This window comes from Doryrhamphus excisus, linkage group LG9 (assembly GCF_037039965.1).
Source record: "Doryrhamphus excisus strain RoL-2023G ecotype Guam linkage group LG9, RoL_Dexc_Guam_v1.1, whole genome shotgun sequence".
Lineage (NCBI taxonomy): Eukaryota > Metazoa > Chordata > Actinopteri > Syngnathiformes > Syngnathidae > Doryrhamphus > Doryrhamphus excisus.
The window spans coordinates 3,189,289-3,214,884 of record NC_136365.1 but is presented as its reverse complement, the minus strand read 5'-3'; the positions used below and the strand labels follow the sequence as shown (position 1 = coordinate 3,214,884).

At 39.0% G+C, this 25,596-nt stretch overlaps 1 protein-coding gene across 3 annotated transcripts; it reads right to left on the bottom strand.

The window, feature by feature from the left end:
* Positions 1–851: 851 nt before the first annotated feature.
* gcgrb (glucagon receptor b) lies at positions 852–25,596 on the bottom strand. Of its 3 annotated transcripts, none has more exons than XM_078793190.1 (14): positions 25,214–25,596; positions 8,188–8,340; positions 8,009–8,105; positions 7,824–7,931; positions 6,221–6,309; positions 5,840–5,946; positions 5,528–5,684; positions 4,462–4,621; positions 4,210–4,270; positions 4,006–4,075; positions 3,629–3,717; positions 2,975–3,119; positions 2,167–2,208; positions 852–1,866 (listed from the first exon to the last, which is right to left on the bottom strand). In XM_078793190.1, the coding sequence occupies exons 2-14, from the start codon at positions 8,239–8,241 to the stop codon at positions 1,447–1,449; spliced, it is 1,599 nt and encodes a 532-aa protein (XP_078649316.1). In that variant the 5' UTR covers positions 8,242–8,340; positions 25,214–25,596; the 3' UTR covers positions 852–1,446. The 3 variants fall into 3 exon arrangements, with proteins under 3 accessions (XP_078649316.1, XP_078649317.1, XP_078649318.1); XM_078793191.1 differs by having other exon boundaries at positions 5,840–5,943; XM_078793192.1 differs by having other exon boundaries at positions 8,233–8,340.

Genomic DNA, 25,596 nt, shown 5'->3' with positions numbered 1-25,596 from the left:
CTTCGGCGAGAGGCGGGGTACACCCTGGACTGGTTGCCAGCCAATCACAGGGCACATATAGACAAACAACCATTCACACTCACATTCATACCTATGGATAATTTGGAGTCGCCAATTAACCTAGCATGTTTTTGGAATGTGGGAGGAAACCGGAGTACCCGGAGAAAACCCACACATGCACGGGGATAACATGCAAACTCCACACAGAGATGGATCATTTGAAATTGCTTTGAACCAACAAACAATATTGCATTGCACGAATTAGCTTTTCCTATTCACTAAAGCTCGTTTTAAGTAATGCTTACTGAATAATTGTTGTCATAAGGACACGTTTTTAAGTTTATAACTCAAAAAAATATGTTAAGTGAACTGACTTAATCGTTTTATTCAAAGTAGTTTAATTTGTTGTCTACTTAATTATAATAACAATGCACACAGCTTTTTAAGTAGCAGTAACTATATATATATATATATATATATATATATATATATATATAACTTAAAATGGAAAAGTTAAGAGAAAACGTTGAAATTTTGTTGCCAGGCTAATTTTATTAAGTCATGGCAACTTGAATTTTGATTTAAGTTTACCAACAATAAAATTTTTAGTGTATATGACATGCTAAATTAAGTTCATGTAATAGCCAACATTATTATTTGAACATAACTCAAAAAATAAAGTTAGCAACTTAGAAAGTTTATATAAATCAATTAATTACATTTTTTTTTACATTGAATTTATGTATTAAATCAAGTGGTGTCAACAGATACTCTGAATGATTTTTTAGAGTGTATGATGGTGCTCAAAAGAGGACAAATTAGCTTTCAGAATGCCAAATTAAATTGTTATGGAGCAGAAATAAATATGTTTATTTTTTACATTTTACCGTTATACATTCACATGTGATGAAAAGGAGAAAATTGGTATATAAAACATAGAAAGTAAAATAATGCACACGGGTAAATTGGTCAGGACAACTCACAAATATTCATCGTTTCCCCGTTAAAAAGCATTTAAACGCATTTGACACAAAACAACAGTGCTTCATCGACACAGCTTGGCATCATGGTAGTTTTTTTTTTGTTGTTTTTTTTCAATACTTGTGCGCCGGGATCGGGATTGTTAGAGATGCTTTCAAGTGATACATGCCATGCTGTAGTTCACATTCAGTTCTATAATACAAGAACATAAAAATACACAAGGATACTGTGAGGTTTATGTTGAAAAGTACCACAAATGTGCATCCGGTGTCGCTATCATAACCCAAATAACAGTAAAAGTACAACATTAAAATACTCACACACTGTACAGCATATGACTTTCATTTCATTGTCATCTTTATTCAATCCGGAAGTCGGATTTTTTTTTTTTTTATGTTTGCTTTTTCTGGCGTCAAACCATCGCTTTTGTCGCATCCGTGTGCAATCAACACATTCAAGGAGGCGTTAGAGAGTAGTTTCGTCTCCTTCCTGGGGGTGCTGCGTCCTATCTTCCAGACACATATCCTCCGTGGTGGTGCTGGTAGGATTGGCAGTTCCTCGTTTTGACAAGAAGGACAGAAGAAATGCGTGCTTGCTGCCCGAGGGCCGGATTTTCCCCATCCCGTTCTTGTAGGAGACAACAAGTTGGCGGTTTTCCTCAGGAGCAGAGGAGCAAGATGGACCTAAATCAGCTTTTTTATGTGGAAGTGTGCCCTGTGAGCCGCTGCTGGGGTCACTGGTGTTATCATGGAGGTCGGGGAGATTACCCGTAGCGATACTGCCGCTTTTCATGTGTGGCGTCTGGCTGTGGGTGTGGCGGTACTCCTCGTCAATGTCCTTACCCAGCTTCCACCTCTTCCACTTTTTTAGTATCTCTGACTGCACCTGAAGGATAATAGGATTGCAGAGCGGTAGCAAACAGCAGAAAGCCATATGATGATGACGAGGAAGATTAAATAAAACACACACATCCACTCTAGTGGATGGATGTCTCCTTCCAAAAAAACGCATTCCAAAGTTTTTAGCGATTAGTGGATTGCTTAAGTGTCTGTTCCATTTAACAAACAAAGGGAACAAGAACAAAGCTTTTAGATATAAAAAAAAAATCCAAGGACAATGCTAATGAAAATATTGTCATTCATCTGCACCACTGACTGCAGGCGCGCAGCATGAGTTCCATCTTACCTCTTTGTTGACAAAGCAGTACAAGATTGCAACGAGGAGACCCTGCAAAAAAAAAAAAAAAAAATGTAACAGTGAGAAATAAACAGTAATTCCTTGTTTAGCGTGGTTAACTGGTTCAAGTAGGATTCCTTATATACTGTACTGTATAAATCAGCTCATTTCAGTTAGAGCATAGAGAACCTGTTTAAGACCTTCTATGTAAATACAGTGTTTGACATTATTAGAGCCCTCTAGACATGAACTAACACCCCTATAGTCACCTTTACACTCATATCACCCACTATAGTGGACGTAATAATAGAAAATAATATTGATTTATTAATTCACATCTTTTTGAAAAACAATTCATCCAACTCTATTGTTATTTATGTATAATTTTTATTGATTTTTTATTGATTTTTTGCTGTGTTGGTGGACATCATGATAGTGGATAAATTGATCAGCATGTTTAATGAAATCGTTGCGGCCCAAGAAACAAAAATTACAGATCATGTGTACAATTGGGGTGGCACGGCGATATAGTGGTTAGCGCGCAAGACCTCACAGCTAGGAGACCAGGGTTCAATTCCACCCTCGGGCATCTCTGTGTGGAGTTTGCATGTTCTCCCCGCTAGGTTAATTGGCCACTCCAAATTGTCCATAGGTATGAATGTGAGTGTGAGTGGTTGTTTGTGATTGGCTGGCGACCAGTCCAGGGTGTACCCCGCCTCTCGCCCGAAAACAGCTGGGATAGGCTCCAGCACCCCCCGCAACCCTCGTGAGGAAAAAGCGGTAGAAAATGAATGAATGTGTACAATTGACTTCTGACCTGAAAGGAGTTCAACAGGAGGTCACAAAAAAGTCGGAGGAGGCGCAGCATGGAACCTTTCGGGACCGACTCGTCAATGACAAAAGTGAAGAGAATGGCATGAATCCCCAACAGGGGGATAAGAGTCAGGGTGGATTTTGCTAATCTGAAACAAAACGAAAATAAATAGTCTTGGTAAAAACTGGTGTATCCAATAGATATGCACATACAGTGATCCCTCATTTATTACGGTTAATTAGTTCCAAACTGATAAGTGAATTTCCGCAATGTAGAATTCCCTATGCCCGCTTAAGACGTACCTAAATAAATGCATTAGCTCACGTTATTATGATGATGATGATTATTATTATTGTGCCTGTTCAAATTACATTTCATTACGGTAATCGAGCCTAATGCTTGTGTGCGTCACCAAACATTACAAACATTACTGACATCTAGTGGCCAGTGTAGAATACTACATAGCATCATGTTTTTGAATGCATCTTGAGAATGTGTTTTTTTTAAAACTAAAACTAGGGCCTTATTCAACCAGCAGACTGAGTGATGAATTAATCTATTATTAATCTATTATTATTATCCGCTATATTCGAACCGCAACATGGCGAGGGATGACTGTATTTGGATCTGTATTTTGGTCCGAAACTGTTTTCTGACCTGAATTTGTAGTCCGTGTATCTCATCTGGTGCGCTCTCAGTTTCGACATTAGTATTTTGATGATTCGTATAAAAATAAAAAAATTAATCTGTAATGACAGACAGAAATATTGTCAAAACGTTATCTTGAATACTTCCGTTTTGACTTGAGTCAGCCACACAAGAAAACACAGGAAGCAGAACTGGAGGTAGCAGAGATGAGGATACTGAGGTTCTAATTGGGAGTGACCAGGATGGATAGGATCAGGACCGAGTACATCAGAGGCACATTACATGTTAGAGATAAAGTCAGAGAGGCCAGACTGAGATGGTTCTGTGTTCCTAGTTGCCTGGTTGCTTTGTGAGGAACACATGAAACAGAAAAATAGGAGACTTACGAGGTAAGCAACCAGTATTGGAGAACGGATGATCCACCAGTATCCCATGTTAATATTTCTCTCCCAGCACCTACACACACACACACACACACACACACACACACACAGCAGCAGCCCATGGTTTAATAACAGTGCCTTTACGTAGATGAAAGAAGCATTGAGGTTATGGAAAAAGTTCCTACAATTGCTTTTAAAAGGACTCACTCTTCATTCTCGTACAAATACTTCACTGTGATCCACGGTGAAACAAATATCAGGGGTGCACCTGAGAATTAATAAGAAACCTGAGTTCACAAACATTATGAAAGAAATATGTATTTCTAGGACAAACATGACATATTAGAACATAGAATTTACAGTAAAATTATGTAAAATCATTGATGCAATTGTATATTATAATGAAAACAATTATAATCATCAGTGATTGTAAATCCAATTAGACAATTAAACTTTTACCCCAACCGATGGCCAAGTAAATGTAGAAGTACTTCTTCTCACGAAACACAGTGATGACGAGCAGGCTGTGAAGGTAGATGCCCTCCACCAGCAGCCAATAGTTGTTGGCCATCACAGTGTATTGCATCATCACCACGGCGCCCCGACACCACATCACAGCCTGCACGGCAGCGGGGGCGACAAAAAATATTGTAAGATAGAACCTGCACCAAGTACATAACTGCAGTGGTTAACAGATGAAGAAGATCATGGTTGGAGATCCTGTATTGAAATATTAATAGCAAGAAAAGAATACCAGAATGTTTGCCGATGCTGTCGCCGTGATTAACCATGAACTAAACAAATAACTTGAGGACGAGTTAACACAGACCATAGACATTGTATTAACTCAGTAATTAATTTTTTGAAGTTCATCCATTTCAGAATTGATGAATTGGAACATCCATCCATTTTCTATGCCGCTTATCCTCACTGGGGTTGCGTGTATGCTGGAGCCTATCCCAGCTGTCTTCGGGCGAGAGGCGGGGTACACCCTGGACTGGTTGCCAGCCAATCACAGGGCACATATAGACAAACAACCATTCACACTCACATTCATACCTATGGACAATTTGGAGTCGCCAATTAACCTAGCATGTTTTTTTTGGAATGTGGGAGGAAACCGGAGTACCTGGAAAAAACATGCAAACACAGAATCGAACCCAGGTCTTCATGATGTCATAACTGTGTAGCTTACATGCTATGATATCACATATTATTGTGATAAAACCGATATTTTATTGATTGTAATACACTACTGATATGATATAAATTGGTTGATATAAGGGCCGAGTGGTTAGCGCGCAGACCTCACAGCTAGGACACCGGGGGTTCAATTCCACCCTCAATTACATGTTCTCCCCGTGCATGCGTGGGTTTTCTCCGGTTACTCCGGTTTCCTCCCACATTCCAAAAACATGCTAGGTTAATTGGCGACTCCAAATTGTCCATAGGTATGAATGTGAGTGTGAATGGTTGTTTGTCTATATGAGCCCTGTGATTGGGTGATTAGTGTGTGTTCTCTAACCGGTATGTTGACCCAGGTCTGAGCTCGGGTGTCACCACTGCTACTGGTGTCCAGTGTGAGGGTCAGTAGGGCGTCTTTGACCAGAATGGAGATGGCCCTCAGGATGAAGGAGGCAAACAAGTTCATGTGGATGTTGTTCCTCATGCAGTGCAGCTTCCTGGTGCAGAAGTGACAGCAGAGTGTAGAGTGAAGGTATTGCTTTCATTTTCATTTTCATGTTCCCTTTTTTTCATTCTCTCCTATATATCCTCATTTCCTCATACCATTTCTTCCCCCTGAGCTCCCTTATATATATTGGTCTGGTTCCTATACCTGAATGTGATGAGGATCCCCAAGGCCAGCAACAAAGCTCCAAGAGACAGGGAATATCCCACTGTATACATGATCCGAAACTGACTGAGGATGCGGCCATACTGCTGCTGCAAAAATATATATCATATACGTATATATATTTACAGCGATTCCATGCAATGCTTTTAGTCAGCACACACAGATGTGCAAGATGTAAGAACAGATGGGAGGCATTTAACACAATGAATCATCTCACTTTGCTTCATGGAAATGTGTCCAGACAGTCAAAGTCCCCACATGAGCCCCCCCCCCCCCATCTGTCCATCTGATAAAAAGCTGTTTCAAACATTCACATTTGTAACACGGAAACACCCACACATGAAGTGTTCACAAACACCTCACCTGGCCAGTGTCGTCCTCACATTCACTGGTATTCTTTTGTTCCCATCGTCCATCTTTACTGCAGAATCTGTAGACCAAACCCTGCTGGACTGTTCAAATGGACACAAACATTACAAGGACAAATATTAGCCGTAAAAACCAAACAGAGAAGCGATATGAACAAACCAGGGCTGTCAAATGATAAAAACGTTTAATCAGATTAATCACAGATTTTAACAAATTAATCACGATTAATCACCATCAACAACTGTCTAAAATATGCCCATTTTTACTGTATTTAATGAATAAAAATGATGATACATATGCCTACGCCAATCAACCTAAGACTTACTACTAGTCTCTTGAATAGTAGTAGAACATTTTGATCCCACTTTAAACTGTGTTATTATGAGCAATTAGGGATTGTGTTCAAATACATCACATAGCTCAAGGTATATTTTTTATTGGTTTTATTTCATTTCAACATGCATCAGATTACAATTGAATGCATCACATAATCAGTTCACAGTTCCACATGTCCAAAAGGAGTAGGAAGAAGCAAAGCTTATTAAATCCTACCCTCCCATTTGGTACTTTTACAATCAGTAACTGTTACATTTGTTCACTACCTGCTTTCCATAATACAGTTTAAGGTTTTTTGAGCCAATTCAAGAAACAATACAAGCAGTTGATGTTTGCTAAATACAAGGATGAAGAGTCTTGAACCAGTCATGATGTGCTATATATATCACTATATTGACACTTACTATGGTACCCATTATGGCATTGTATGGTCATATCACCTCCTACTTTGGTACGAGGTGCATTATTAAAAAAATAAAAATAATAATTAAAAAAAAACTTTAAACTATATTATGGAAAGCAGGAAGTGAACAAATGTAACAGTTACTGATTGTAAAAGTACCAGATGGAGGGGTAGGATTTAATAAGCTTTGCTTCTTCCTACTCCTTTTGGACATGTGGAACTGTGAACTGATTATGGGATGCACTCAATTGTAATCTGATGCATGTTCAAATGAAATAAAACCATTACCATTACCATTACTATTACCATTACCATTACCATTACTATTACCATGTCAAAAAGCTGAACTATCCCTTTAACAGTGAGGTAAAAATAGCCATCCAATCAATATTGTATAGTCCAAGAAAATCCTCAACTAAAACGCTCCTTCCCAGCCATAGTGTGCATAGCACTATGTTTAGATTCAGATTAGTCAGGTCCTCTGTACAAAGAAAATATGTAGGAACAAAGTGAGATAGATGAGGTACTTCAAATCAAGCAAGGTTACTGACTTCTACTGGAATTCACTTCTCTAAAAGTTCATACATTTTAAACAAAATTAGCTGTATTTGTATAAGTGAGCTCTCTATGTGAACTCATTCTAAGAAGTGTTTTGGTGAATAGATGCTCTGTCCTTGCTTCTCTCCCATGATCGATCATGAATAGAACACATGGGCCTGGATCACAGGTTACAAAACAGACCTCATATAAAGAACATCTCATGTGCAGCTCCTCATAATTCTCTTTCTTCACCGCTTAGCCCACAAACTGCACACTCATAGGTCTTTGGATGGACGTGCAAAAAAACACAAAGCTGACCTTTATGATGCCATGGCAGAAACCAGGGGCAAGATACATTGACTGTGGTTCCGGGTAGTCCATCAGGCCAGCAGACATACTGGTCGAAGGTCCTGTTACACACCACCCCTGCAAAGGTGTGGGGTGGGGGGGCATGTTGAATTCATAAGATCAATTACATACGTGTTATTCACACAATTGCTCACCTGTAGCAGGGGATGTGGTGTTTAAGAAGTCCAGACACTGAATCTTGTAGGTGCTCCACCGCTCCTTAAGAAGCTCCAGGGATGTGGTAGAAGACAGCTGCAGGTAGAACAGGAGCAGTATCTCTTGATGCTTGATTTGCTTGAGTGCACTCATGAAAGCCACGGCAAGGAAGTCGTACCTTGGTGCAGCTGCAGAGCATGAGCAGGGCTAAGAGGAAACACACCTGGGACATCCCACTGATGCTGCAAGGATCGGGGATGGTGGGGACCAGAACACAGAGGAGGAAGCCCCAAACATGAGGTGCACCTGGCCTGATGTCACTGTGAGGCCTGCACCCATGATAAGGACAGACTTAAATGTTAAGGTTTTTACCAAAAGAATATGTGTGTGTGTGTATGAAGCTTCCTTCCTTCCTTCCTTCCTTCCTTCCTTCCTTCCTTCCTTCCTTCCTTCCTTCCTTCCTTCCTTCCTTCCTTCCTAGCTGTGAGGTTTGCGCCATATATCACCTGTTGTTAGCTAAGTTTAGTTTACTACTTTATTCCAGATGAACAGATTAGGATGATGGTGCAGGTTCGAATTACAGTATATCACAACAGGCACAATGATAATAACATAATAATCATAATGATATTCATAATAATAACATGGGAACCAATGGAACCAATTACCTTTATTGCCATAAAGAAGGCATTACGCTACTCATATTGTTTCATGGCTGAAGTAGTGTTTTACATTTTAGTAATAATAGCTTACCAACAAAGTAACCTCGGTAACCTAATAGTACCCACAAAAAATCTCACAAAAAGTGAATGTACCATCAAATAACCTGTACTCCAATGTCGATACATTAAGTCAAGAAAAAAAGAGGTTGAAGGAACATCCCCAGGACATGACACCCATAAAAACTTCAGAACATGCCGATTTGATGTGATGACATTTTTGAGTCATCGGTTACGCATCTTCACATACGAAGTTGAGAGAACAAAACGAAATCTGAAACGTTTCTGCAAAAAACACTTTAATTGTGGAAACATTTTTGGCTAAAACGTTTCAAATTCCATTCTGTTCCAGTCTCCAGCCTTGTGTGTTCCTGGTTCGGTCATCAACAGGTTATCACAGCAAACAGTATAGACAACACTAGAGCTGATTTTTAAAATCCAATCAGATTAGTTTGATTTTAGAAGACTATGGAGCAGAGCTCATGGCATCCCTACAAATAAAAAAATCGTCTTATTTGCAACGTTTTCCACCTCAAGAAAAAGGCTAAAACAGTAAATTATAAATACATAAACATGGTAGGTGAACAACAACAGTACCTTCATTTATTTTGTGACACAGAAAGCAAGATGAATAAAAAACAGATTCACAGTCGTTGTCGGCAAATTTGGCGTATTTAAAAAAAATCAAACAAAAAGCATCACATGACCGGACGTGTACTCATCAAAGAGTATCACAATTATGATGTTAAAGTGCGTCTTTCAAATCCACAACTGGTAAAATGTAGTAGACAGTACTACTTTAACTCTTTCAAAATACTTCCATACGTGATTTTTTTAATACATGGGCGTAGTGTTGGATGATATACTGTATTTTATGTACCGGTATACCAGGATGTGCAGTTTCTAAGTGAAAAAATACGAGAAGCATATTTATTTTTGAACGTAGCTTGTCCACACACTGAACATACTTCTGTGACTGTCCTTCAAAATAAAAGCACATTTGCCCCATGTTTACGTAAACAAAACAGTAGTGTCATAAATAATATCTTCTGCTATTATTATTTATTATTTTATATTTATATTTAAATATTTAAAAAATAATAAAATATTATAATAATTACATTAAAATTAAAATAATAATTATTATATTATTATGTAAAATATGCAAATATAACAATAATATTATATATAATTAATATAATAATTAGCATTAATATAATTATTATAATAATCATAATAGTTCTAATAATAATAATAATTATTATTATTATTATGTGCTTGTGTCCCTTTTTTCAGGAGCACTTTGTAAACAACAGACCATGTCAAAAAACTACATTGATAAAACCATCAAAAGGTTGGCTCAGGCCATGATGCCAGGTTGTATGTTGAGTTTAAATGAAATACTTTGGAAAGATTGGGCGGGCCGTATTCAAACACTTGGCGGGCCAGATGTGGCCCCCGGGCCGTAGTTTGCCCACCCCTGGTCTAGGGTGTACCCCGCCTTTTACCCGAAGACAGCTGGGATAGGCTCCAGCATGCCCGTGACCCTTGTGAGGATAAGCAGCATAGAAAATGGATGGATAAATAGGCAGCACAGTGGCCAGGTGGTTAGCATTTTGTCGACATAACCAGCTGCTACAAATGAATGGATAACATCCATCCTCGTGTGTAGCTAAAGATGCTTTGCTGCGGGGAGTTCTCACCCACACGCACATAATAAAAATGAAAGATGATTCACTTGCCAGAATCTGTCTATAGTGTCCCAATTATAACAGAACAATTTTCCATTCTTCGGCGACTGAGTTAGCTTGTTAGTCGCACTGTTTGGCCTCATAATCGAAGACAAATTGAAAGCAGATTCATGCAAAAAAAAAGTGATATTGACAACAACAAAAAACATTCTTGCATTTGGCTCAATACAGTAGTAATAATTTTCACATTGTATACAACTAACAGATATGAATCAAAAAGAAGCCTGCCCTCCTCCAAGTTCTTGATGATAATTATGAGTGGTACATGTAGGACTGCGTCTCCATTCTCCCCCACAGAACACATTTACATGATTCTCACCACATGAGCAAGAAGAAAAAAAAGCAGATGAATGTTGATTCACACATTTGTGTGACTTCGGCTGCATTGTCCACAGAATGTGTCATTATAATTATTACTCCCGGCTGCAACAAATTACACGAGTGTGCTGCCACACTGTCTTGAGGCACAAAGGAAGGTTTTGAACACCCCTTTAAAAAAAAAGGGGTTGAGACTACAGTGTGTACTCATTGATTACCGCATGAAACCCCTTCCATTCCCAAGAATCTTATATTGCATAGCAACTGTAAAGTGACAAAAAACTGCAGAAAGCATCTCAGTTTTCACCTGCCTTTACAGGTCTTTTTAAGGATGTACAGTATGTAGACCTGTCAACATTAGCCACGTATACATGGACCCAAATATTCCAATTCCATTCGGAATTATTTGCTCAAACGGAAAAATATAACTTAATCTTAATCTAATCTAAAGGTATGGAGGGGCGCAGTCGATGCGCAGCCTGCGTAATGGTAAATTGGCTGGGAGGCGCACAGTGCAGACACGTTACCAAAAACCTTACAGGGAGTGTTTCACACATTTCAGTCGAAAAACAATGTCAGCAACCACTATTTAATGTAAGCGTCTGAACCAGCATGTTTTTTTTTTGTATTGTCCCATCGCATCTGAGACGTATGGTAAAATTGGCATGCATGCATGTACTATATGACCTGTAATAAGACAATCATGGTCTTCTTCTGACATTGTACAATTGCGCTAGATAAAGCTGTTAGATTGCTTACATTTATTGTATGATTTTAGGTTGAGTGATGGTTTTAAAAAAAAAAAACATAAAATCAGGCAACCACACTATCATGCGCAGGCACCCTGGCGCCTGATTAGAAAATAAACAGGTTCTGTACAAGCAAAAATCAGCCTGAAATAGCTTCTGCTTTTTTATGACAGATTTGTAGAAATTGCGTCTTTACAAACACGGTACCTATTTTTTCATTGACGCTTGTTTGTTCAATATAATGGCTGTCCCAATTGCAGAAAAACTGCATTGTAGAAAATAAATTATAATATATATCATGACTTGGGGCCGAGAAGACACAAGTTCGATTCCACCCTCGGCCATCTCTGTGTGGAGTTTGCATGTTCTCCCCGTGCATGCGTGGGTTTTCTGCAGGTACTCCGGTTTCCTCCCACATTCCCTAAAACATGCTAGGTTAATTGGCGACTCCAAATTGTCCATAGGTATGAATGTGAGTGTGAATGGTTGTTTGTCTATATGTGCCCTGTGATTGGCTGGCGACCAGTCCAGGGTGTACCCCGCCTCTCGCCCAAAGACAGCTGGGATAGGCTCGAAAATGAATGAATGAATGAATATCATTACTTGGGGATGAGTGGTTAGCGCTACACAGGCCACACAGAGAGAAGACACAAGTTCGATTCCACCCTCGGCCATCTCTGTGTGGAGTTTGCATGTTCTCCCCGTGCATGCGTGGGTTTTCTCCGGGTACTCCGGTTTCCTCCCACATTCCAAAAACATGCTAGGTTAATTGGCGACTCCAAATTGTCCATAGGTATGAATGTACCCCGCCTCTCGCCCAAAGACAGCTGGGATAGGCTCCAGCATGCCTGCGACCCTCGTGAGGATAAGCGTGAGAAAATTAATGAATGAATGAATCAATACTTGGGCTCTTTAAAAAATCATAAACACTGTTTCATTGCATCTAAAAATTGCAATCGCATTAAAAAAACAGTGAAGCCACACTGAGAAGACTTCTAGTTTCTACTTTCTTGCAATTTTCTCGATTTTTCCATTTTTGTAGGAGCACGTTCGTTCCTCCTTTAGCAACCAAGGCCTGGCATCATCTCACAAACAGCGATTAGCTATCACGAGTAATCTGAACACAAACCTTGCGTATTCTTAGAAGTATGTGTTGGTTAAATGCTTTTGAACGGGTCCATTTTATTAGCTTGCTAATAAAAATAAAAAAATAGTAATTCCATGATGCTATCAACATTCCATTAAAGTCATTTTCTGCCTCAAGTGGTTTATCGCCACCTTTTCATGAGTTCATTAACTTTATGCAGGCTTATTCAATTCTTAATAATGCTTGTCTCTTTTTTATTCTTTTATTGAGTTTTGCTTCAATGTCTCTGATTAACTTTATTCTCAAAGCACAGAATACTGGAATTAAATATTTAAACTTTTATAATCTTGAATGTGTCTGTGTTTTATAGTCACAAGATGATCATCATGCTTTCTTTGGGTGGCTCTAGGAAGTCAGTTTCATTTATGGTAGTTTTTTTTATTGCTTTATCCTATTCAGGATCATAGGGAAACTGGAGTTTATCCTAGTTGACCTGGGCTGTTAGTTGGGACACACACTGGAATTATAGATTATATATGGCTAAGTGAGGGTGGGAATATGCTATCCTTATATCTTATATCTTTGCTTAACAAGAAACAAGACCCTAAGATATCACTGGTGAAAATGTGTACAGTGATCCTGTGCAGTGTCATGTAAACTCAAAATAATATGAGTGTAAAAATAACTATTATTTCTAATAACAGGTTTTTCTGCGTTCTTACTCCGAAAAGTATTTCATTTGTAAATATGGAATTCTACAGGGCGGAAAATTAGGAGTAGGATTTAATAAGCTTTGCTTCTTCCTGCTCCTTTTCAGACATGTGTAGTAACGAGGTTTGTGTGCATGTATGTGTATGTATATATATATGTAGATGTGTGTGTATGTATATGTATATACATATATAAATATATATATATATATATAAATAGATATTGTAAGTGTATTGTATTGTAAGTGTATATGTGAGAAAGAATAATGTAACATAGTATGCATGTCTGAAATAAATTAAGAAAAAGAAAAGAAAATCAGTTATCACGGTCAGGCCTGGAACCTCTTAACTGCGATAAACGAGGGATGACTGTATATGAAAATAATGACATTTAATTACATTTATTCAAATTAATTACAAACAGTTTTTCATACAGCTTCTGCTGCCTCCTTCTGAAATGTCAGACCACACACACGTCATAGTTGTAAACCTCAGAATACACCATACTATGCTTACTAAACCCTTAATCATATATATATATATATATATATATATATATATATATTATCACTTTCCTCTTTCCCAAGCTCAAGAGTATTATCAAGGGGACCCGTTTTGAAGACGTGGACGACATCGAGACATCCGTGATGACGTCGCTGCAAAGGATGCCTGAAGAATCCCTCCATGAGTAGATGAAGGCGTGGCAGAGAAGACTACCTATAATGTAATAATGTTTCATCTTGGCTGCTTATGTTTAATATTGTAATCATTTTCTTCACCGCACCTCCCTGACCCAATTCCAAATTGATCGACATTATTAGCATTAGCTCACATCTCATGAGGTCGCGTTGATTATATGAACCCACAGAGAATCAAAGGTTCATGCTTGGCTTCCAGATGTTCGTGTACTGTTCATTTTCCTAACCCGAACCGACACCAAAGGTGGCCACTTAGACGACAATACACACCGCTGTTCCCTTGCATAATATCCTGTAGGACACAACAGACATGTGGTGTATATACCTAGATATGTGTGTATTCATGCACAATATGCATAAATTACCATCCTGCACACACACACACACACACGTACAATCTCATTTACATAGTATGTTCAGTGACTTACATTGCATAGTAAATAGGATTTTATAATGAGATATTCTTGCATGATAAAAAGCAAATGCAGTAATTAAACACAAAGTTCATTCATTCATTTTCTACCGCTTTTTCCTCACGAGGGTCACGGGGGGGGTGCTGGAGCCTATCCCAGCTGTCTTCGGGCGAGAAGCGGGGTACACCCTGGACTGGTCGCCAGCCAATCACAGGGCACATATAGACAAACAACCATTCACACTCACATTCATACCTATGGACAATTTGGAGTGGCCAATTAACCTAGCATGTTTTTGGAATGTGGGAGGAAACCGGAGTACCCGGAGAAAACCCACGCATACACGGGGAGAACATGCAAACTCCACAGGGTGGGAATTGAACCCTGGTTTCCTAGCTGTGAGGTCTGTGCGCTAACTACTGGACCGCTGTGCCACCTAAACACAAAGTTACTATATAGAATATTAGGGGTTCACAGATCTATTGATCAATTGATCGGGATCGGCTCATATCAGTGATAAAGCACGGAATCGATATCGGCCGATATAACACCGAGTGTGCTTTAAAAAGCTTTAGATTGGTGCCGCATTTCGGGGAACGAGAACTTGGCAGGGTGTAGTGAGTTTTCCAGGCTTGCGATGGGATTATCCGTCAGGCAGCCATTAAATCCCCGGTCCCCCCCCCCCCCGAGTGTGGCCCAAGTGGTCAAGTGGTTAGCACGCAGACCTCACAGCTAGGAGACCAGGGTTCAATTCCACCCTCGGCGGTAGTCTTAATTGGTGACTTCAAATTGTCCATAGGTATGAATGTGAGTGTGAATGGTTGTTTGTCTATATGTGCCCTGTGATTGGCTGGCGACCAGTCCAGGGTGTACCCCGCCTCTCGTCCAAAGACAGCTGGGATAGGCTCCAGCACCCCCCGCGACCCTCGTGAGAAAAAAGCGTTAGAAAATGAATGAATGAATGAATTAACTGTTTGCCCACACGGTGATCAAGTGGTTAGCACGCAGACCTCACAGCTAGGAGACCAGGGTTCAATTCCACCCTCGGCGGTAGTCTTAATTGGTGACTCCAAATTGTCCATAGTTATGAATGTGAGTGTGAATGGTTGTTTGTCTATATGTGCCCTGTGATTGGCTGGCGACCAGTCCAGGGTGTACCCCGCCTCTCGTCCAAAGACAGCTGGGATAGGCTCCAGCGCCCCCTGCGACCCTGGTGAGGAAAAAGCGGTAGAAAATTAATGAATGAACTGTTTGCCCACACGGTGATCAAGTGGTTAGCACGCAGACCTCACAGCTAGGAGACCAGGGTTCAATTCCACCCTCGGCGGTAGTCTTAATTGGTGACTCCAAATTGTCCATAGTTATGAATGTGAGTGTGAATGGTTGTTTGTCTATATGTGCCCTGTGATTGGCTGGCGACCAGTCCAGGGTGTACCCCGCCTCTCGCCCAAAGACAGCTGGGATAGACTCCAGCACCCCCCGCGACCCTTGTGAGGAAAAAGCGTTAGAAAATGAATGAATGAATGAATTAACTGTTTGCACAGAAAATTCGTCAGGGTGATTTGATACTAATTTATTCTGATTACCTTTGACCGCACCCTTCCTTTGTACCGTGACAACTGGAGTGCGGTGGTGGGTGATCTTTGGGGACAGTCGATCGTCAAGAATCAAGTCATCAGTGAAGGTAAGAGTAACCTTAAATTCTCCTTTTTCACTCACCATTTATATGTATATGTATTTTATATGCATTTTGCAATGTTTTCTTCATGTCAAACTATAATTGTACACCACTAAAAATGCCTTTTGTGTTCACATTTTTTGCTCTCCGGAACAAATTAATTGGATTTGCATTATGGATTATGAGTATGGTCATCTTTTTTGCACTAGGACAGAATTAACAGGGTTATTTTAGGCGGGAGAGTGGCTTATTATGCTACACGGATTAGCATTTTTTACAAACTGCATATACAACCCATCTTAAGTGCATCTTTGTTTCTTTTCACATGCTCTCCCTGCACTCTTGTATATATATATATATATATATATATATATAAATGTATGTGAATGGATACATTACTATGCTAAATGCAAATCTGAGGCGGACATTTTTTTAAGTATGTATTGATGTTTTCTAGATGAAGAACACGTAACTGACTTTGCAGAGTTGGTTTTACACAATGAGGTTCTGTAAACTTGGGTAGAACGTCAATGGTTCTGTGACTATACCGCTCACTCAGCAATGCCAACATTGTTCCGTTCTTTGCTCGGTGATCTGACGTGAAATTAGCAACATTAAAAAGCACTCACTGCCCCATAGAGATAATAATGGTAGCCAGAACAACAGGAGTCATGACAACAGACGGGCAGCATGACTAAAACATGAACCGGGAGTCTGTGCCAGACATGACATCCGGGAAGTATAAGGCACAGCGGTCAAAAGCCATCCACCTGTATTTGTCGCTGTACGGTTGGTAGTCACACACATTTTAGATACACAACTTGTTCACAAATATGATCTAATAGTGAGTCTGTCCAATGCCATGTTTTGGATATGGTTTGAAACCACTTATGCTGTCAAATATTGAATGACATTAATCATTTTCCACATGTGTTAATCGTGATTAATCACCATTTCCTAGTAGTAGCAGAACATTTGAATCCCTAATAACCATGTTATTATGAGCAATGAGGCATTGCGGCACCACATAATCTAAGTAAAAATCATGTTTTTATAGCATTTTCTGGGATTTGCAGCAAATTGTACTTCTTATTAAGAATTATGCAGTGCGCTTGAACGCATTATCAAGTGAACAGCACACGGTGACATGCAATCATGGGTGAGGTACAGCCTTTTTATGACAACCTTATTTTGTTTACACAATTAGACAGTAAGTTGCCACTAACTGGGTGGCTGCCAGTATGCAGACATAAGCAGCAGAGTGCACATAAAAGTGCTTCAATTACGTACGGGCAGGAACAAAAGGCGATAGAGGAAAATAAATAAACAAATCAAGAATAAAGAAAATCAATCAATCAGTAATAAATAAATAAATATAATAATAATAATAATAATAATAAAACAGCAAATAATAAAAACTTAAGAAACCACATATAGTTGGTGGGTAGACAAATTATTTTTTTTCATATTAAAATGAACAAAGCATTATTAGAGCCCTGTAGACATGACAAAACACGACTATAGTCACATTTATACTCTTTTTATTTACAACATATTGCGCAACTGCAGGGTCTTGAGACACATGCTAACTCGCAAACTAGAGAGCTAGCGACCTAAACGGTAGCCTTCAAGTTATTTCCTTTAAACTTAAATAGCCAAAAACTTACCACTTCCACACGGATAGGGAGGATAACTATTAACAGTTATTTAACCTTTAACATGAACATTAATCAAACGTAATAATTTTTTCTGGGTGCATGATACCATACAGCATCCATATCAAACTTGCGCGCTAACATTAAACTTTCATATCAAGGCGGGGGCCTCAAACTAGTGTCCTGTGGGCCACATTTGGCCTGTGGGCCGCGTGTTTGAGACCCCTGGTCTAAGGTTGCCGTTTTAACAACATTTAGCGGTCAGAAAGATGTAAAATTCATAATAGATCCCCTTTAAATTAGGTATAAATTCAGTATGTCACAAGAATGGAACTCTTTTGTACTCTTTTGTGAAAAATGTAACAACATCAGTAGAAGTCAAGAATATTCATTTTGTCAAACAAAATGCAAAATAATAAGAGGGTTAACTTCAAAGTGCAAACCATTCAGCAGATTTGGCTTTGCTTCCCGTGCTCTGCACTTAGCACTGTCATGGCTTCCATATTACCATGCTTTTATTTTGTTGTTTCCTGTTTCATCCTAACTTGTCTTGGTTTTTTTGCCTTGCAACTGGAGTGGAGCAGCGAGGCGTGTGAACGTAATCACTAATCAGTGCCAATGACACCAGGAAGACACCACATTGTTCTACGCAATGATAATGATACTGATTGACATCCAGTTTCCCCCCTGTAGATTCTTTGTTTTTTTTTTACTATTCCTGTATTTGTCAGCCATGTATTTTGATTGCTGATTGGTTGCTTATATTCAGCTTTTTACTGTATAAACAAAGTAAGAGCAAGAGCGGCTTCCATTTTGAGTTGAAGCACTTTTTGGAGAGAATCAACCCAGCACAGAGTTGAGACATGCAGTGCAGGATAGAGCGATTTAAAGCGATGCGTTGTCATGTTGACAGCAAGAAAAAAAGAAAGGACAAAAGAAAGGAAATGTGAATAACCTCACTTCTCATCAGACGGAGCGTATTATTAGCATTACAGAGCGAGCAGGATAGTTGAGAGATTTGAATGCAGGAACAGAAGACGTGAGAAACGACGCGGGTACGTAATGAATGTGACACAGCCATTCAAGCTTTTTTCATTTCATTGGTAGTCAAATTGTCATGCGGCATGAAGATTAGATTTTTTTTTTTGGATTAGTGACAAACACACAAATGGTGACTCACAAACACACAAACATTATGATGCGTAAAAATGCACAGCTTTGATGAGATTATAATCGACTGTGTGCTAATGAACTGTTGCCGTATTAATTACTGTATTATCATCAATTCCAGTGTCTAAGCCACTGCTTGTTTCTTAAACTTGAAACCCTGCGGCTTTTAAAACGGTGCTGATGATCTATGGCTAAATTCTAACCTTGTGGGACCTGTTATGCTTTTTCCACTTTTCTGACCTATAAATGTAGTAAAAATGTTGTATTCTTGTGTTTTAAACGTTGCCAAAATTTCAGATAATGAGGTTTGTAAGTGAGCCCTAAAAGAAGTTTGGGATGGCTCAAAACGTTCGGTTTCAAAAGGCGTGGTAAAACTGCCCCTTTGTGATGTCACAGATGTCACAGCACTTTGGGCGTGTGACCGATCACAGCGGAGCGCACATGCCCCTGGGCCGTGGGTGGAATAAATTAAAACAGAAAGAAGCACAAATCGACGGAAATACAGCTGAAATAGGTGCAGATTCTACAAAATCGGAAAAAAAATCTGTACGAGTTATTGTGTGTAACTGCTCTATAGGAGACAACAACACAATACAACGGGTGGAAAAATTAGCATAATAGATCCCCTTTAAATACTGTGCCGCTCGCAACTCAGCGAGGAAATTGTAGCTCTTTCTTTGCCAGCCGCCAATCACACGCTTATCAGCGCACTCACAACAAGCTTGTGACCCCGGCGGAAATTGCGGAAGTCATTATATAACAACATGTAACAACATAACAGTCTGACTCACTGTGTCACCTAACACTTAATTCATCGTCTTGTAACTTAACACTCCAAAAGTATACATCAAAACTACATAAACGTGTACCAATGTAGGTTTAAAATGAGTTTATCCATACTTTTCACAGTTGCATCTACTTTTCACAGTTGCAATATATCTTTGATATATTATGACATGATATTAAAAAATTTCTTATTTTTTACTTATTTATTTTTCATCTACAAGCATAGAAATCAATAAGGAAATTAATTCAATACAAGGCATATTAATGAACCAAATGGACATATGAGTGCATATTGCATGATATTATGCACCAAAGAAAAATGCACACATAAGTATCAATCTGCGTCACACATGGTGTGTGTTCAAGGACCGCTGAACAAAGGAACCACAACACTTGAAGAAGACACGTGAAAGTATAAATGTATTTACACGTGCAAAACTGAAGGGGTTTTGAACATAGTCATTGCATCCAGTCAACAAATGACATACAGATCAGAAAACACACTAATTAGGTTGTTATCGGCCCATTGTCTGTCATGAACTTTGGCATAATTTCAGAAAAGGATTGTAAATTTGCTAAGGCAACAAACAAGCTTTTTCCAGCTATAATTTGTACCCAAGGTGAAAACTTACTAAGGTCGCTAGAAATAATGTAAAACAATAAGCCTGCTTAATATGCTTTTATCACTGACTAGATGATTCCAACTCCCTGTATGCTGGACTCGAGCTGGTCTCTCTAAAATAAATTGACTACACGCAACATTGTCCGGGTCTCCCGTGATTAGCTGACGCTTCACACAATATCATTTCAGGTGATGTCATCAGGGTTGCCAGCCACCCTTAGAAAAACAGAATTGTCCCGTATTTACAAATAAAAGTACGCGTCCCGTATTGAGCTGAAACGGGATGCACTTTGTCCCCTATTTTGATGACTGCGAGGATCAAAAATAGTTCATAGAATGTCAACGGATAAATATAAATAGTATAAAAATCTGTGTAGGTTGAAATGAGGTGGAACGTCTACAAAGCAAGAAGAGTCAAGTTGCTTCGATTCAGCTTTTTGTGGATATTAAAACTCATTTCACGCAAATAAAAAGAGAAAAAAATCTGGTTGATCAAACCTGCCGATAAGATGTCTCTTATTTTTCAGGGAGTTGACAACCCGAAATGTCATTCACGGTTCAAATAAATGCTTTGTGCAGTGATTGCCCCCAATTTTGGACTTTTCACTGGATTTGTATTTGGAAATTTGTTCAACGCAACATATTTTACTTCCTGGTACAGGTCTTTTATGTAAAATGTCTAGAAGATAAATTATGACTTCTTTACCTGTGGTCACTTGAAGTTTGGGGCTATCCACACAAAAGGTCAAAAACTATGTTTTCGAAACTGAAACTTTCTTTAAAAACGGCTTCTCATTCATTCATTTTCTACCGATTATCCAAACAAGGGTCTCGGCCATGCTGGAGCCTATCCCAGCTGTCTTCAAGTGAGAGGCGGCGTACACCCTGGAATGGTCGCCAGCCAATCACAGGGCACATATGGTAATGCTAATGGTTTTATTTCATTTGAACATGCATCAGATTACAATTGAGTGCATCACATAATCAGTTCCCAGTTCCACATGTCCAAAAGGAGTAGGAAGAAGCAAAGCTTATTAAATCCTACCCCTCCATCTGGTACTTTTACAATCAGTAACTGTTACATTTGTTCACTTCCTGCTTTCCATAATACAGTTAAAGGTTTTTTTTTGTTTTTTTTTTAATAATGCACCTCACATAACACATATAGACACATATAGACAAACAACCATTCACACTCACATTCATACCTATATGGACAATTTGGAGTCGCCAATTAACCTAGCATGTTTTTGGAACGTGGGAGGAAACCGGAGTACCGGAGTTTTGACTCACCCCAGTCAAAATTCTCCTGATATTTTGTTCTCAAACTCCAAAATGACTCGAAAAATAAAAAAAATAAAAAATAAAAAAAAAATAAAAAAAATAAATAAAAAATAAAAAATAAAAAATAAAAAATAAAAAATAAAAAATAAAAAATAAAAAATAAAAAATAAAAAATAAAAAATAAAAAATAAAAAATAAAAAATAAAAAATTAGAAATGATAAATAATTCCAATTCGTCCTAAATCTAGGCGAGCCTTGGAAAACAGAATGTTTTTACATCAGAACGTAATCATTGTTTTCACCCAGTCATCTGTTCCTGTCTGGATGCAAATATTTACTAATCTTACAGTGTGGGCTCACATTTATTTTTTTTCCAAAATTCCAAAATAAAAATCCTCTGAAAGTTTCTATGTGGACAGGACCTCAGCTAACCATCACACTGGTGACCTCAGCATTGTACGAGAGGGAGAATATTTGATGTGATTTAACCAGGAAGGGTGTGTGTGGGGAGGGTGCGTGTGTGTGTGTGCGTGTGCGTGTGTGTGTGGACAGCATGCGTCAGAGACCGGTCTTGGTTGGTGTTGATTAAATAAACAGTTGTGTTTGTAGCGCAGACCTCATCATGCATGCATTGAACACACACACAAATGTACACATAACACGGCGCACCTTTTAACCTGCTATGTCTCACAGCGGAAAATACAACAACTGCATTAATGCGACTAATTTATCAATTTCCTGATGGTTAAGTGCACATTTGAAACCCGTAAAATTGTCTTTTATGTTGTTTACAAACAATGTAACTAATTAGGAACCTACCTGACCAAAAACAGTACCTGCATTTAAGGTCAGCACTTGTTAATGTTGTACTGGCTTTGCATAAGAGAGGCGTGACGTGAGACCCCATTTACGATCACTCACCCGGGACCGTAACCCACTAATGAATAAAGAACAGGGGTAGATCAAATGAAGATAATACAAAGAAAACTGACATTAAATATTTAAGTGAAGCATTCACATAAACCTACTTCTCATTCCAAGGCCACCAGCTCCAGAAACGATTAAATCAGCAGGAAATACTACAAAATAGCCTCTCATTTTGGTCACAGTTCGTGATTACGCTTTTGTTCTGTACTGTAAATCAGAACTATCCAATTACCTGCATGTGCTGCATGAAGATGTCAGATATACTGATGAGAGCGGATGTCGTTGCAGCCTTAATTCACCAGGTATGTTATATTGACACATACCATGTCAGTGATTTCCCAGTGGGATGAGAGAACCACAGTAAAGGTTGAGCCCCCCTACCCAACTGTTTGACATTGTTTATGTGGAAATGGTGGTGAATGAAAAGCAAACCCTGTAATTGTGAGTATAATACAAACAGTTGTACTGTTTCAGTGTTTCCTACAGTGGAAAATGGCGATCAGTGGTTCAATGGATGGATGCATGGATACAGTATATTCATTCATTCATTCATTTTCTTCCGCTTATCCTCACGAGCGTCGCTGGGAGCCTATCCCAGCTGTCTTCCGGCAAGGTCACCAGGGTCGCAAGTATGGAGCCTATCGCCAGCCAATCACAGGGCACATATAGACAAACCACCATTCACACTCACATTCATACCTATGGACAATTTGGAGTCGCCAATTAACCTAGCATGTTTTTGGAATGTGGGAGGAAACCGGAGTACCCGGAGCTTTGACTCACCCCAGTCAACATTCTCCTGATATTTTGTTGTCTCAAACTCCAAAATGACTCGCGGAAATAATTCCAATTTGTCCTAAATCTAGGCGAGCCTTGAAAAACAGAAGACGCTGGACTTCAGTGCATGCGTTCTGTTTACTTCTATAATGTGGCCCGCAGGACACTAGTTTGAGGCCCCCGCCTTGATATGAAAGTTTAATGTTTAAAGTTTGATATGGATGCTGTATGGTATCATGTACCCAGAAAAAATTATTACGTTTGATTAATGTTCATGTTAAAGGTTAAATAACTGTTAATAGTTATCCTCCCTATCCGTGTGGAAGTGGTAAGTTTTTGGCTATTTAAGTTTAAAGGAAATAACTTGGAGGCTACCGTTTAGGTCGCTAGCTCTCTAGTTTGCGAGTTAGCATGTGTCTCAAGACCCTGCAGTTGCGCAATATGTTGTAAATAAAAAGAGTATAAATGTGACTATAGTCGTGTTTTGTCATGTCTACAGGGCTCTAATAATGCTTTGTTCATTTTAATCTGAAAAAAATAATTTGTCTACCCACCAACTATATGTGGTTTCTTAAGTTTTTATTATTTGCCGTTTTATTATTATTATATTTACTTATTACTGATTGATTGATTTTCTATATTCTTGATCTTATTTTATGTAGAAAAATAAAAATGAAGATATTTGAGAACAGTGGAATGTTTTATCAGAGCTTTTCTTGTACAAAATCGGAACCAAAGCAAAGTTTATTCATTTTTCAATTTTTAATAAATGCGTTTTTTTGGGTTTTTTTTTTTTTTAAACCTGATGCGGCCCAGCCTCGCCCAGACCCTAGCTCCAGTGGCCCCCAGGGAAATTGAGTTTGAGACCCCTGATATAAAGAATAATGATATAATGATATAATGAACTATGTAATCCAATCAATAAATTGACACATACTATAACTAAAAGTCTTGGTTATATTAATGGATTCAAAGTTCAGAAGATTATTTGCTCCCTGCCTTGTGTCACAACAGCCGTTTGCTACTATCTGATTATTGATTAAAGAAGTTCAGCCCGTAGTCCAACCTGCCTTTTTTTGCCTTTAAAAACTGCTTTTAACAAAAGTGATCTTGAGCCGTTAATGGAAGACAAGCCATTAGCGTGATATGTTATGTTATCCTATTTTAAGACCCATATAACGGACTATCTTTGCCACCATATCTGCCTGCCAAACCCCAACATCTCAATCCAGAGAAACTCGATAAGACCGACTGACTGACTGAGTGAAAAACAGTCTTTGCCTAATCCTGCTGACTGACGGAAAGGCCGGTTTGTCTGATGCGGGTAAGAACATGAGCTCCTTGAAGAGGTCATTAGACAGCATCTTCTATCTTTTGAGCTAGTGCAGATTAGTGTAGATTCTTAGGATGATTCAGTACTGGTGTTCCACAGCAATGTTTTGGTGGGCTTCACGATATGGACTAAACTACCTGGATGCCCACATATGTCTCTGAAGGCTGAAGGTTTGCAGCTGAATGTGAAAACAAGCAGCAAAATAACAAGGAATCACATCAATGGCTGCTGATCACAAGACTTTTTGTGTGTCTCTTCATTAATATTAGATAATAATGCAAGGCAAACTGACATATGGAAGGCAGTTGTTGATAGTGGAAACAGGACATTAGTGTATATGCACAAGGGCACGCTTTCTATGTAAATATAATAATGGAGCAAGCACTTGGGGGATAATAATTATAAAGCATCAGCATCTTACTGCTGCATTAAAAACTGTAAAAAGTTGAATCATCCAACTACATAAAAATACATTGAAACCTCGTAATAAACAGAAGTGTATAAAAAAAAATACAGCTAAACTTACCTAAGCGTCCAGATGTCCTCTTGCACCCCGGCCACCCCCACACCACTCGATGCTCATCCGCTCCTGGCGCGGTCCATCACAGCTCCAGACGCAAAACGAACCAACATATCGTTCAACACCGTGCAGAAAACGGCAAAGAAAGCATTCGGGTTTTCACTTCTAGTTAAATATCTACAAAGACTTTTCTTGAAGTATGTCCGCTCAGTCTCTCCGCTGGAATGAGACGCAATATTATTATTGTCTTTTGGAGTCTCTGCGCTCTTGTGATGGGTCGTTCGAGAACGATCCGGAACCATGGAAAGATACTCTTTGGGTTGAACGATCCGTTTTTTTTTGTTTTTTTTTGTCGAGTTTGCTGTTAAATCCCCAAGTGAATGGCCGAAC

Excerpts from the sequence above, each read along its gene's own strand:
- gcgrb (XM_078793190.1), bottom strand. The coding sequence starts at position 8,241 with ATGTCCCAGGTGTGTTTCCTCTTAGCCCTGCTCATGCTCTGCAGCTGC. Across the intron at positions 6,310-7,823 it reads TCTGCCATGGCATCATAAAG|TCCAGCAGGGTTTGGTCTAC; the intron begins GTCAGCTTTGTG and ends CCATTTGAACAG. Across the intron at positions 3,718-4,005 it reads CAATACTGGTTGCTTACCTC|ATTAATTTTTTTATTTTTAT; the intron begins GTAAGTCTCCTA and ends CTGTCATTACAG.